This window comes from Aquarana catesbeiana, linkage group LG13, assembly GCF_042186555.1.
Source record: "Aquarana catesbeiana isolate 2022-GZ linkage group LG13, ASM4218655v1, whole genome shotgun sequence".
NCBI lineage: Eukaryota > Metazoa > Chordata > Amphibia > Anura > Ranidae > Aquarana > Aquarana catesbeiana.
This window is the reverse complement of record NC_133336.1, coordinates 199,018,289-199,031,287: the sequence shown is the minus strand read 5'-3', so window position 1 is coordinate 199,031,287 and position 12,999 is coordinate 199,018,289. Positions and strand designations below refer to the sequence as shown.

Here is a 12,999-nt window from a genome sequence, read left to right as displayed (position 1 = left end):
AGTTTGTTAATAGAAATAAACTCTCTTTTGCATTCAAGAAGTGTCTGGAACCCGATAACTTTAGCTACTTTATATCCACCATGCCTCACAACCCACCTTATACAAAAGGATGTCAGCTGTCTCTGGCCCTGGAGTTTCTTATTAAACCAAAGGAGGCCAGGACCTTGCTACATTACAAAATAAATGTACACACTCACCCCACCTCCATATGAAAGCATTAGGGCCTGGTGATGGACAAGCACAAGTTTACTTTGCAGGGTCATTCAACCCAAAGCTTTTAATTTAGTTTTTGGTGGATGCTGGAGAGTTAATCCAGTTGAGAGTTTCTTGTATCTATGGGAGTCTGTTGGTGAGATCTCTGTGATAATATTGGACAGGAGGCAAACCAAGAGCTGTTTACTAAACAACAAGCATAGAGAAAAGAGGAAAAACAGAAGCCAATAATAAAATGTTACCAATAGATTAAAAAGCAGGACTTGAATGTGTTAAAAAAATGAAAGACTAGAATAGAAGGTAGAATGAGACCCACTTGGTGACAGGTGATAGAGTATCAGGAGGTCATTGTCTACCATTGGGAAAAGAGCAGAGTGAGAGCTGGCAATATATGGAAGACTAGAGAGAAAGGCGAATTTTGGCTAAAGGAAAATGGGCCAGAATTGGAGGTGACCAAGGACAGGGATAAAGTCAGAGATGTAGGTGGTCATAGCCAAGGCATATAAGAGGCAGAGGAGGGGGTGACCATGCACAATGTGTAGTAGCGATGGGGGTGACCACTGGAATGGGATGAAGGATCCAGAGCAGGAAGGTATAATGGACAGGAAATAGAAGAGGCAGCAGGGAAAGCGACTATTAATAGAAGAGGTGTCCATGGATAGGTGAGAGAGAAGGCAGAGTGGGAGATGACAATTAACAGGGAATAGACTAGGCAGAGTGGCAGGTGACTATGGACAGAGAATAGAGAAGGAAAAGAGGGAGATCACCATGGACATAGATATAAGAATTGCACAAGGGACAGAGAAGTCAGATCAGGAGAAAAAAATGGAAAGGGAATACAGAGGGCAGAGTGAAAGGTGACCAAGGACAGGGTGTAGAGAAGGAAGTGACCGTGAACACTGAATAAAGGGGGCAAAAATGAAGATAACCATAGACAGGTCATAGAGAAAGCAGAGAGGGAAGTGACCATAGAGAGAGGAACAGGATAGACAGAGAATAAGGTGAACATGGGCATGGGAAAGAAGAGGCAGGGAGAGAAGTAATCCTGGAGAACAGAGGCGGTGACCTGACCATGACCATGATCAGTGGGGAGAGGAGGAAAAGATGAGGGGGACTATGGACAGAAGATGAGCAGCATAGGCTGTAGGGGTGCGCATCATAATACAGGAGATGGTCAGAGACTGTGGACATGGTACAGGAGATGGTCAAAGACTGCAGGCATAATACAGGAGATGGTCAGACTGTGGACATGCTACAGGAGATGGTCAGAGACTGTGGACATGCTACAGGAGATGGTCAGAGACTGAGGACATGGCACAGGAGATGGTCAGAGACTGCGGACATGGCACAGGAGATGGTCAGAGACTGCGGACATGGTACAGGAGATGGTCAGAGACTGCGGACATGGCACAGGAGATGGTCAGAGACTGCGGACAATAATGCAGAGTTGTGGTGTGATGAAGGCACATAGAAGACAATTCTGATATGGACTTGTGTTGGGTTATGTAGATCAGCTGAATGGTGATTGTGACACAACCTGCCAGATGGTCAGACTGGTAAAAGAAAGCAAAACACAGTGTGTATCACCCCAGCACCATACTGGGAATAATAAGAGCAGACATTTGTGTATTTATTTCTGACAATCTAATGGTGTCCTGTGTCCCTTCCTGAGCTGTCATCACATTCAGAAAGATATCACACCATTCCTCCTCCTGTCTATATTTCTCCTCCTTACAGCCCATTCCCCTGCAGTGACAATGACATTACTCATCACAGGTGACACCTCAGATTCCACTACATGCCTGTGTCCCCGGATCACAGCGCCCCCCTCTGTACTTGCATGCTGCTCTGCCGGTGCTGGTGGCAGCCTGTAATGAGCAGGGCAATCTGCCTGCTCACCATCTCCCCCCCGATCTCCATTCCAGCCGCCGGTGTTCTCGCATCTCACGTCTCTCCTGAGGTCAGCAGGGAATTCTCCCAGGAGAGCACTCCGTGCGTATAGCTGTTAGTGTGTGTATATGCCGCTCATGTGACTCCCAGCCCGCCTCTCTCCTCTCACGTCTCTCCTGATGTCAGCCCCGCCCGTCTCTCTTCTGACCTGATAGCTCCAGTCAGTGGGCGGGGCTGACATCAGGAGAGACGTGAGAGGAGAGAGGCGGGCCGGGAGTCACATGAGCGGCATATACACACACTAAGTAACAGCTTTACGCACGGAGCGCTCTCCCGGGAGGGGCGGGGCAAGAAATCGATTTTACCGGTCGCATGCATCGATGCCGCATCGGGGACACCCGAATCGCGATGCATCGGTGCAGCGATTAATTTCAGCACCCCTAATAGGCTGTGCGCACGGGGTGTGCCGGGTGTTCCTGGGCACACCCTAATCACCCCATGCTGTCTCCAGAGATTTTCCCCAAAATGCTGCATCGAAGAGAGTGTGTGGCTCACGCTGCCTGTGAAACAGTTTCATAGGCAGCAGATTGTGAGAATTGCCAGAGCTGTTCAGTGTATGAAACTGTCAGATACTGGCACTGCATGCAGGGAGAGACATCAGCTGTCAAAATGTCGGGGTGATGTCGGGGGTCGGCGGGACCAAATGGCAATCAAACACCAGCCAATGGAATGGGGTCTGGGCGGGCCGCTACATTTATGTGGCCCCGCCCCCTCTCTGAAGCAGCTCAAGCAGCAGTGTTTATAATGCTTGGTCCCGCCCACCCCCGACATCGCAGTTGAGTTGTAAGTCATCACAACTCAGCCACGATGTACCAAGCGCCAACACCAGCCAATGATTGGGCTGCGTTATAGAGGGGGCGGAGCCAGAGAAATGTAGTGACCCGCCCAGACCCATTGGCTGGTGTTTGGTAACTGTTCAGTCCCGCCCACCACCAACATCACTGCTGACTTTTAACAGCTGATCTCTCTCCCTGCATGCAGTGTCATTATCTGACAGTTTCATACATTGAACAGCTCTGGCAATTCTCACGATCTCCTGAATGTGAAACTCCCCCTCTCTCCTATCTGTGCCAACCAATGCTGCCAATCAGTGCCAACCAGTACTGCCAATCAGTGCCAGTGCTGCTTATCAGTGCCAACCAGGGGCGTTGCTAGGTGGCAAAAAGACCAGGGGCTTCATCCTGAAGTCCAAGGCCAGCACGGGAGGGGGGGGGCCTCTAATGGCGCTGGGTTTTTTGGTTGGGCGGAGGGGTTGTGTGAAGGGGGGTAAGCTCACTTGCTGCCTGGCTTACCGGTGAGTGCCCATCAATGCTGACCACTAAACTGACCTACCTACCTGACATACACTGACCTACCTGTCACACACACTGACCTACCTGACATACATACACTGACCTACCTGACACACACCGACCTACACTGGCCCACACTGACCTACATACACTGACCTACATACACTGACCTACCTGACACACACAGACCTACCTGACACACACTGACCTACATACACTGACCTACCTGACCCACACTGACCTTCACTGACCTACCTGACATACACTGACCTACATACACTGGCCTACCTGACATACACTGACCTACCTGACCCACACTGACCTACATACACTGACCTACCTGACTTACACTGACCTACCTGACCCACATTGAACTACATACACTGACCTACATACACTAACCTACCTGATACACACTGACCTACCTGACATACACTGACCTACATACACTGACCTACCTGACATACACTGACCTACCTGACATGCACTGACCTACCTGACCCACACTGACCTACACACCCTGACACACACTGACCTACACTGACCTACCTACACTCACCTACCTGACACACACTGACCTACATACACTGACCTACCTGACACACACTGACCTACATATACTGACCTACACTGACCTACATACACTGACCTACCTGACATACACTGACCTACCTTACCCACACTGACCTACACTGACCTACATACACTGACCTACCTGACATACACTGACCTACCTGACCAAAACTGACCTACATACACTGACCTACCTGACATACACTGACCTACATACACTGACCTACCTGACATACACTGACCTACATACACTGACCTACCTGACATACACTGACCTACCTGACCCACACTGACCTACACTGACCTACATACACTGACCTACCTGACCCACACTGACCTACCTGACCCACACTGACCTACATACACTGACCTACCCTGACCTACATACACTGACCTACCTGACATACACTGACCTACATACACTGACCTACCTGACATACACTGACCTACCTGACCCACACTGACCTACATACACTGACCTACCTGATATACATACACTGACCTGGTACCTGACATACACACACTGACTGACCTACCTGACCAGAAGCAGACAGACTTCATGTGTCCAGGTCCTGCAGCAGCAGCTCAGCCGTGGTGCTGGTGTGCGAGGCAGTCAGAGAAGAGGAGGAGAGCCGCCCGCCCGAGCGCTGATCGATGTCTCACGGTGGCCGAATTGTAATTCCCGCCTTCTTCCTGTTCCAGTCACAGCGCGCTGGGAGAGGACTGATAGGTGGAGTGCAGGCTCTGGGAGGCACTGGGGATGTTGCTCAGGGTGGCGGTGTCTTCTCTCTCTCCCTCCTGGGCTCTTCCCGGCTGCCCAGGAACCCCTCTCCCTGCTGCTTTGCACTCCACGCCGCCACCAGAGGGATGCTCCAGTCCGGAAAGCCGCAGGCCCCATGAGCACTAGCGCGGAGGAGGAGGAAGTGCAATCCTCCTCCACTTTGAATGCTGGGCAGTGTGGGCACAGTGGGCAGTGACGTCACTGGTTGCTATAGCCACTTAACGGCCTAGTCAGGTGGAGACGGGGGCGGAGCTGGAGCCGGAGCCAGCGATACCACGGCTCAGTCCGCCCCTGTCCCCTGCATTCTGGACTAGGACAAGAGACTCGGGGCTATTGGCCCCAGGCTAGGGCCTGTAGCCCCAATAGCCACCCCCTGACGACGCTTCTGGTGCCAACCAATTCTGCCTATCAGTGCCAACCAGTGCTGCCTATCAGTGCCAACCAATGCTGCCTATCAGTGCCAACCAATGCTGCCTATCAGTGCAAACCCATGCTGCCTATCAGTGCTGGTGCTGCTTATCAGTGCCAACCAATGCTGCCTATCAGTGCCCTTGCTGCTTATCAATGCCAGCCAATGCTGCCTATCAGTGCCAACCAGTACTGCCTATCCGTGCCAGTGCTGCTTATCAGTGCCAACCAATTCTGCCTATCAGTGCCAACCAGTGCCAACCAGTGCTGCTTATCAGTGCAAACCAGTGCTGCCTATTAGTGCCAACCAATGCTGCCTATCAGTGCCAACCAGTGCCAGTCAGTGCTACCTATCAGTGCCAACCAATGCTGTAAATCAGTGCCAGCCAATGCTGCCAATCAGTGCCAACCAATGCTGCCTATTAGTGCTGCATATCAGTGCCCATCAATGCTGCCTTTAAGTGCCAATCAGTGTCCATAAGTGCTGCCAATCAAAGCCCATCAGTGCTGCATATCAGTGCCCATCATTGTTGCACATCAGTGCCCATCAGTGTTACATATCAGTGCCCATCAGTGTCAATCAGTGCTGACAATTAGTGCCCATCAGTGCCACCCATCAGTGCCCATCAGTGCTGCCAGTCAGTGCCCATCAGTGCTGCCTATCAGTGCAGCCTATCAGTGTACATCTGTGCTGCGAATCAGAGCCTATCAGTGCCAATCAGTGCTGACAATCAGTGCCGCCCATCAATGCCACCTATCAGTGCCAATCAGTGCTGCCTATCAGTGCCACCTATCAGTGCACATCAGTGCTACCAATTAGTGCCCATCAACGCTGCTAACCAGTGCTGCCAATCAGTGCAGCCTATTAGTGCCCATCAGTGCTGCCTTAGCAGGGATGGTGGAAACAGATACTTGCAATACAAATTACCTTCAAGTGCAACAACTTTTTAGTTAGGAGGTTCACACCATTATAGTCATGTTGGAACAGGAAGGGGCCATCTCCAAACTATTCCGACAAAGTTGGAAGCATAAAATTGTCCAAAATGTCTTGGTATGCTGACACTTTAAGAGTTCCCTTTAGTGGAACTAAGAGGCCAAGCCCAACCCCTGATAAACAACCCCACACCATTTACCCCCTCCACCAAATTATTTGGACCAGTGCACAAAGCAAGGTCCATAAAGACATGGATGAGTGAGTTTGGGGTGGAGGAACTTGACTGACCTGCACAGAGTCCTGACCTCAACCCTATAGAACACCTTTGGGATGAATTTGAGCGGAGACCGCGAGCCAGACCTTCTTGTCCAACATCAGCGCCTGACCTCACAAATGTTCTTCTGGAAGAGTGGTCAAACATTCCCATAGACACACTCCTAAACCTTGTGGACAGCCTTCCCAGAAGAGTTGAAGCTGTTATAGCTGCAAAGGGTGGGCCAAATCAATATTGAACCCTATGGACTAATGCCCCGTACACACGGTCGGACATTGATCGGACATTCCGACAACAAAATTCATGGATTTTTTCCGACGGATGTTGGCTCAAACTTGTCTTGCATACACACGGTCACACAAAGTTGTCGGAAAATCCAATCGTTCTGAACGCGATTATGTAAAACACGTACGTCGGGACTATAAATGGAGTAGTAGCCAATAGTTTTCATCTCTTTATTTATTCTGAGCATGCGTGCCACTTTGTGCGTCGGATTTGTGTACACACGATCGGAAATTCCGACAACGGATTTTGTTGTCGGAAAATTTTATAGCCTGCTCTCAAACCTTGTGTGTCGGAAAATCCGATGGAAAATGTGTGATGGAGCCTACACACGGTCGGAATTTCCGACAACAAGGTCCTATCACACATTTTCCGTCGGAAAATCCGACCGTGTGTACAGGGCATAAGACTGGGATGTCATTAATATATATATATATACATACACATACATACATATACACACGTATGTGTGCTTGAGCTTTCAGGTGCACGCCCTAATGCAATAGGCTGCGCACGCCTGTGATGAGGAGATAGAGATGGAGGTGAGGAGGTTAGAATGGGGAGGGGGGGTTGACTTTGGACAGGGGATAGAAGAGGCAAAGTGAGAGGTTACAATAATCAAGGAATAGAAGGGGAAGACTTGGGTGAACCAACAGAAGGGTTACTATTGACAAAGAATAAAGGGGCAGGGAAGGTGACCAAGGACAGGGCATAAAGGAGGCAAAACCGGAGGTGACCATGGGACAAAGGATAAATGAGTCAATATAAAAGCTGATGAAAGCTAACAGGAGAAGAAGAGAGAGGAGTAGCAGACAATCATTCACTGAGGATGTTTTGAAGTTTTTTAATTTAGATTATTATCATTTAAATGTAACAATGCCTTATTTATAGGGTCAATTGACTAGAACTGAACATTATTGCACAGGTTTCATTGTCTGGATACTTTCTTGTTTATATGTATTTATTTTTTTGCTCAAAGTTCCTTTATGTGCAAAAGTAATATTTCAGTGTGTCTTGCAGACTTTGGTGATGAGATCTCTGGGCTAAGTTCCCGGGTCTGCACACATGCTGTGGCTATTATAAAGGCTTTCACCACCCCAGCCACATTATTTATTTAATGTAGTGGAATGCACAACCATGGTCACAAAACCACATCAAGGTTGGCAGAACCTATACATTTCCTGAGGCAGCCAGAAACTATGGCAGACGGTTTTCACTGCTGAAGTCTCCAAGAGTCATACCATTTCAGCATATAACTAAGAAGGAAATGCCACAAGTATTTTAACCTTTACCAGTTATGTACATATAATGTTTCCTAATTCTTCTGTTCCCTTTTAGCAGAAAAAAAAAAATGAAAACGGATATGGTAAGTAAATCTTCATCCACATTTTTTTTACTCTGGCATAAGGCAGCTTTCTATGAATACCAGACTTTCGTTATAAAACTAGAGGCAGAATAGAATCATTGCTGCATATAACCACCAATCGGTTTCCTTATTCCTTTCTGCAGTAAAAAAAAATCAACAGTTAGAATTTTATTGGGCACTACCAACACTCTTCTTTTAGATGCTTTTAATGCCCCGTACACACGATTGGACATTCCGACAACAAAATCCATGGATTTTTTCTGACGGATGTTGGCTCAAACTTGTCTTGCATACATACGGTCACACAAATCTTTTCGGAAATTCCGACCGCCAAGAACGCAGTGACGTACAACACGAGCTGAGAAAAATGAAGTTCAATAGCCAGTGCAGCTCTTCTGCTTGATTCCGAGCATGCGTGGAACTTTATGTGTCGGAATTGTGTACACACGAACGGAATTTACGACAACAGATTTTGTTGTCGGAAAATTTGAAATCCAGATCTCAAATTTTGTGTGACAGAAATTCCGATGGAAAATGTCCGATGGAGCCTACACACAGCCAGAACAACAAGCTCGAACATTTTCCGTCGGAAAATCTGACCGTGTGTACGGGGCATTAGACCTTATTCACACTGGCATGCCTACATTTAGCTTTTCTGAGTGTAGGAGAAGTCATCTGGAAAGTATAGACAATTTTTATGCTTCAAGATCACTTTTTCCTGCTTTAGGCCCCATGGCTATTTTGCCTCTGTACATGTGGCTCCAGCATTTAGGTGTGGGCCAAAGGCACAGGTGCACCATCCAGTCCCCCTGCTGGCAGCCTGTAGAACTCAGTGAGAGGCTGACAGCAGCTGCGGCAGGACCAACAGACCACCTAAGGTTTTATGTCAGGCAACACCTGTCTGGTAGACTCTGCAATAAAAGGCTCAATGATGGACATGGGGAGAGAAAGCTGGCCCTTGTTTTCTGATCCGATAGAAGAGCTACTGTAGCTCAAATTTCTGGAAAAGTTGAGACTGATTCTGATTGGAAGATGGCAGAATACACAGTGCATCGCAGTTTGTTGTGTTTGGAACTGCGTAGCTGCAGACCAGTCAGGGTGCCCATTCTGACCTGTGTCCACAGCCAAAAGTACCTACAATGGGCATGTGAGCATCAGAACTGGACCACAGAGCAATGGAAGAAGGTGGCCTGGACTGATGAATTCAAGAAAGCTTTTAGGAACACAACAATGAGTTTGAAGTGTTGACTTGGCCTACAAATTCTCCAGATCTCAATCCAATCAAACATCCAATCAAACATCTGTGGAATGTGCTGCAAAAAAGTCAGATCCTCGGAGGCCTCACCTTGCAACGTACAGGACCTAAAGAATCTTCTACTGACAGCTAGGTGCCAGATGCTACAGCATACCTTCAGAGGTCTAGGGGAGTCCATACTTTGATGGGTTATGGTGGGTGGTCATAATGTTGTGATTGATTGGTGTAAATTCAACTATATACTCAAACTATATAATATGAGGACAAACCTCACAAATCTATTTAATTAGTATCCAGTAAGGCAGACCCATGTACTACATAGCTGATGGTAGATCTAAAGAAGATTGTACAATCAGAATGTATAGCACATGATCAGCATAAGGATCAGATGGTAGTTGGAACTTTATTCTCTCCAAGTTTGGATTAAGCTTTGCCCTCATGTCAGTCAGCTGTCAAAGGCTGCAGTCTCAATGGGTAGCAGAAGCCAGGAAAGGGTGGGGTAGAATCATACCTTGAAGGGTTGAGGCCATAAAGCATAAAGGGACTGAACAAAGACTTGTGAGAAGCATAAAGAAACCAAAGTAATATCGTTACCTTACAAGGGCAGGGCCCCTTTAAATGAACCTGAGATTTTACAGACCCTCAAACATTTCATAGTAAAAGAAAACTATAAAATAAAAAGCAATACTTTTGTTTAATTCTATTTCAGATCATGATCAGAATGAATGTACATCTCAAGATACAGTAAAGGATAGTACATTATTAATAGTAAAAAATATAGAAAGTTTTTTGAATATGCACAACTTATTTAACTTGCAGGAACAAATTTCATAATTCTGTTACCATTGTCTATATTAAAAAGAGACATAAGATGTCAAGATGTAAAATTAATATTACACTATTAAAGTGGTGTTCCGGCCGAAATTATACTTTTTAAATAAAAATACCCCTATAATACACAAGCTTAATGTATTCTAGTAAAGTTAGTCTGTAAACTAAGGTCTGTTTTGTTAGTTTATAGCAGTAGTTTGTTATTTTACAATCTTACAGCAGGCCGTGGCCATCTTAAGTGTGGGCATCTGAAGCCAGACTGTATTTCTTCCTGGATCTCAACTTTGCAGATCTCGCACATGCTCAGTGCAGCACAAGCAGTGTATTAGGTTTCAGGTCAGGTTTCCATAGCAACAGCAGTGTCAGAGGAAGTTGTCGCCCCTTCCCAGAAGGCATTGCAAACAGGAAATGATGCGATGGGCCGCGGCCAGGGAGGAGGAAGTGAAAAATGAATACAGCAAATATACAGGAGGTGCTGAGAAAAAAAATTAAAAATATCCAATTCGTTTACAGTGCGCAGTTTAGTAAGGAATGCTGAAGAGTTGTAAAAGTGGGTGGAACTCCAAGTTGACCATGCCACTGTTCTGCCTTATATTTTTTCAAAACGGTCCAACATACTTACATTTCTATACATTTTTGAAAATAATGAGGTCATTGTTAATAATAGAAAAGTTTAATGTAATGAGTGCAGAAAACATGGGAGTTGGGGAAGGGGGGGGGGGGGCAAAGGTCTAGGGTCAAATTGGGCAGGCCCCAATTTACTTGGCTGAGGAAAGAAAATCGAGCTTCTTGTAGAATCCTTTGCAAACAATTTAGATGGCTAAATGGAACAGTATCCACTGGCTCTGAGCTTGCTGTTGATCATTTTATTTTACATTCATCAGGCTTTCCTGTAAGACAGTTGGTCACCTGACCCTTAACAGTGTTGGCATTCTGTAAACAAGGTCAAAACCTCTGAAAGGTATACCAATTCTTAGGTGTCCCCAGGCAATTAGGTATGCTGATCATTGTTTAGTATTTTTAATGGGTGACACATATTGTGGGAAGCCAAATCAATGACCAGATGACAGTTGCATTCCAAATGTCAATACGCCGACTTTTGGTGGCTCCATCTGGAACAGGTTCAATCACTTTTGTCGTAGACATAGCTAGAACTTTGGTCACTGTGCAAGAACAAATTTGCAAATCAGGATATGTGACTTCATTCTTACTTTTTTTGAGTTTTTTTTTTTTTTTTTTTATTCTTACTTCCTAAAGGATTTTTCTGGGCTAGTGACTCTAAGTACATGTTTAAAAGTCCCTGCAAGCTTAAGGCAGAACTGCAGCCTCACTTAATTCTGTCCCACTTTTTTCGGCAGCTCTCTGTGTATTTATTTGAATTCTGTTTGTGTGAATGAATAACTAGGTGTAATACTACACTAGGGTAATATGTGTTCCTTCCATTCACATAGAGGGGGGGGGGGGGATCTATGATAAGTCCCCCCTGCAGATCCCCACATCCACTGAGCTAGGGATTCGGGAAAGAGGTCCTTGTCCTCAATAACATGGTGCTTTGGATGTTTGCAGGACCTGCCCTTGAATTAAGCAGATTCACTCATCACTACTCCTGTGCTGCAAAGGTCATCATTTACTGCTGCTGTGTGGTGCATACAACTTCCATAGAGCCATTTTCTTCTAGATGGGAAAAAGTTCCTACAGAAACCACCCCCTTTCTGTGTACACAAAATCGTGGATTTTAAAAAATCCTCTGCAGCAGTAACACACAGCAACTGATTTACCAATTTCTGTAATTCGCAATTAGGCAAATCTGGGTGTATTAGCTTAGATAGTCATGAGGTCTACAAAATGTTACTGTTGCAGTGGGTGTCACTGTAGAGATGTTCTGATTTCACCGGACTCCTCCCACCAGCCAGTGGGATTGCTCCAGAATGGAGTTCTACCTAAAATTACAAAACTAAGTAAAAATAATATTGTGTAAATATAGGAATTTCTCCTTTTTCTCTCATTGCTGTAAAGTTTGTCCTTCACATTTGCTTAGTTTTGTACATTTTGCGTACTTTAAATAATTTTTTTCTCTGTTTTTGCCTTCAAAGTGATGGTCCTATTAGCTAGCGTTTCTATTCAGGTAAGCATCTAAGAATGTATATATATAAAAAAAAAATGTTTTTCTCTCCTCCCTTTAGCTTCTCATATTTACCAATTTCATTAAATCCCAATTCTAGTGAAAACTTTTTTTTTATTGGTTTTAGAGAGTAGTGAAAGGGTTGGAATCCCTGTCAGGTTTTTACTGCTCTCTTTGTCCACCAATCGGGAGATCCTCCTTCACTTCCTACTCTGCTGACATCTTTTCCCTGAACAGAAAATGAGGGGAAGCCGGACACATAGAGACATACAAACAAAACTCCACAGGGGTTCTAACTCTTCCTCACCCTATTCAAACTAGAGAAGGCAGAGATGGCGGTAACCATGGACAGGGCATAGAGAAGGCAGAGATGGAGGTGACCATGAACAAGGGATAGAGAAGGTAGAGATGAAGATGAGAAAAAAAGAAAACTTGCGCCAAACAGTGTAAAAAATATACTAAAACCTTTTGTACAAAACTGCTCCCAAAAAAAAAAACAGTGAACCCGTCACTGTGCTATTGAAAACAAGATTAAGTTATAGGGGGCACTGAGTGATTATTTTATATTCCTTATATGTCATATACCATAAAATAAAGTGAATATGTGCATAAAGTGCAATAATTCCTTATATCAAACAAATATTATACACAAAGTGAGGATATACCGTACATAAAGTGCAATGAGAAAAAAAACATATATAAATTGGTAGTGATCAAA

The 12,999-nt window shown here is 45.6% G+C and overlaps 1 protein-coding gene across 1 annotated transcript in view; it reads left to right on the top strand.

The window, feature by feature from the left end:
• LOC141117607 (uncharacterized) overlaps positions 1-12,999 on the top strand; it is a 116,185-nt gene that overhangs the window by 68,053 nt on the left and 35,133 nt on the right. Inside the window, exons 6-7 of the mRNA XM_073610540.1 lie at positions 8,046-8,073; positions 12,253-12,284. Of these exons, the coding sequence (XP_073466641.1) occupies positions 8,046-8,073; positions 12,253-12,284 (60 nt within the window). The remainder of the gene's footprint in view (positions 1-8,045; positions 8,074-12,252; positions 12,285-12,999) is intronic.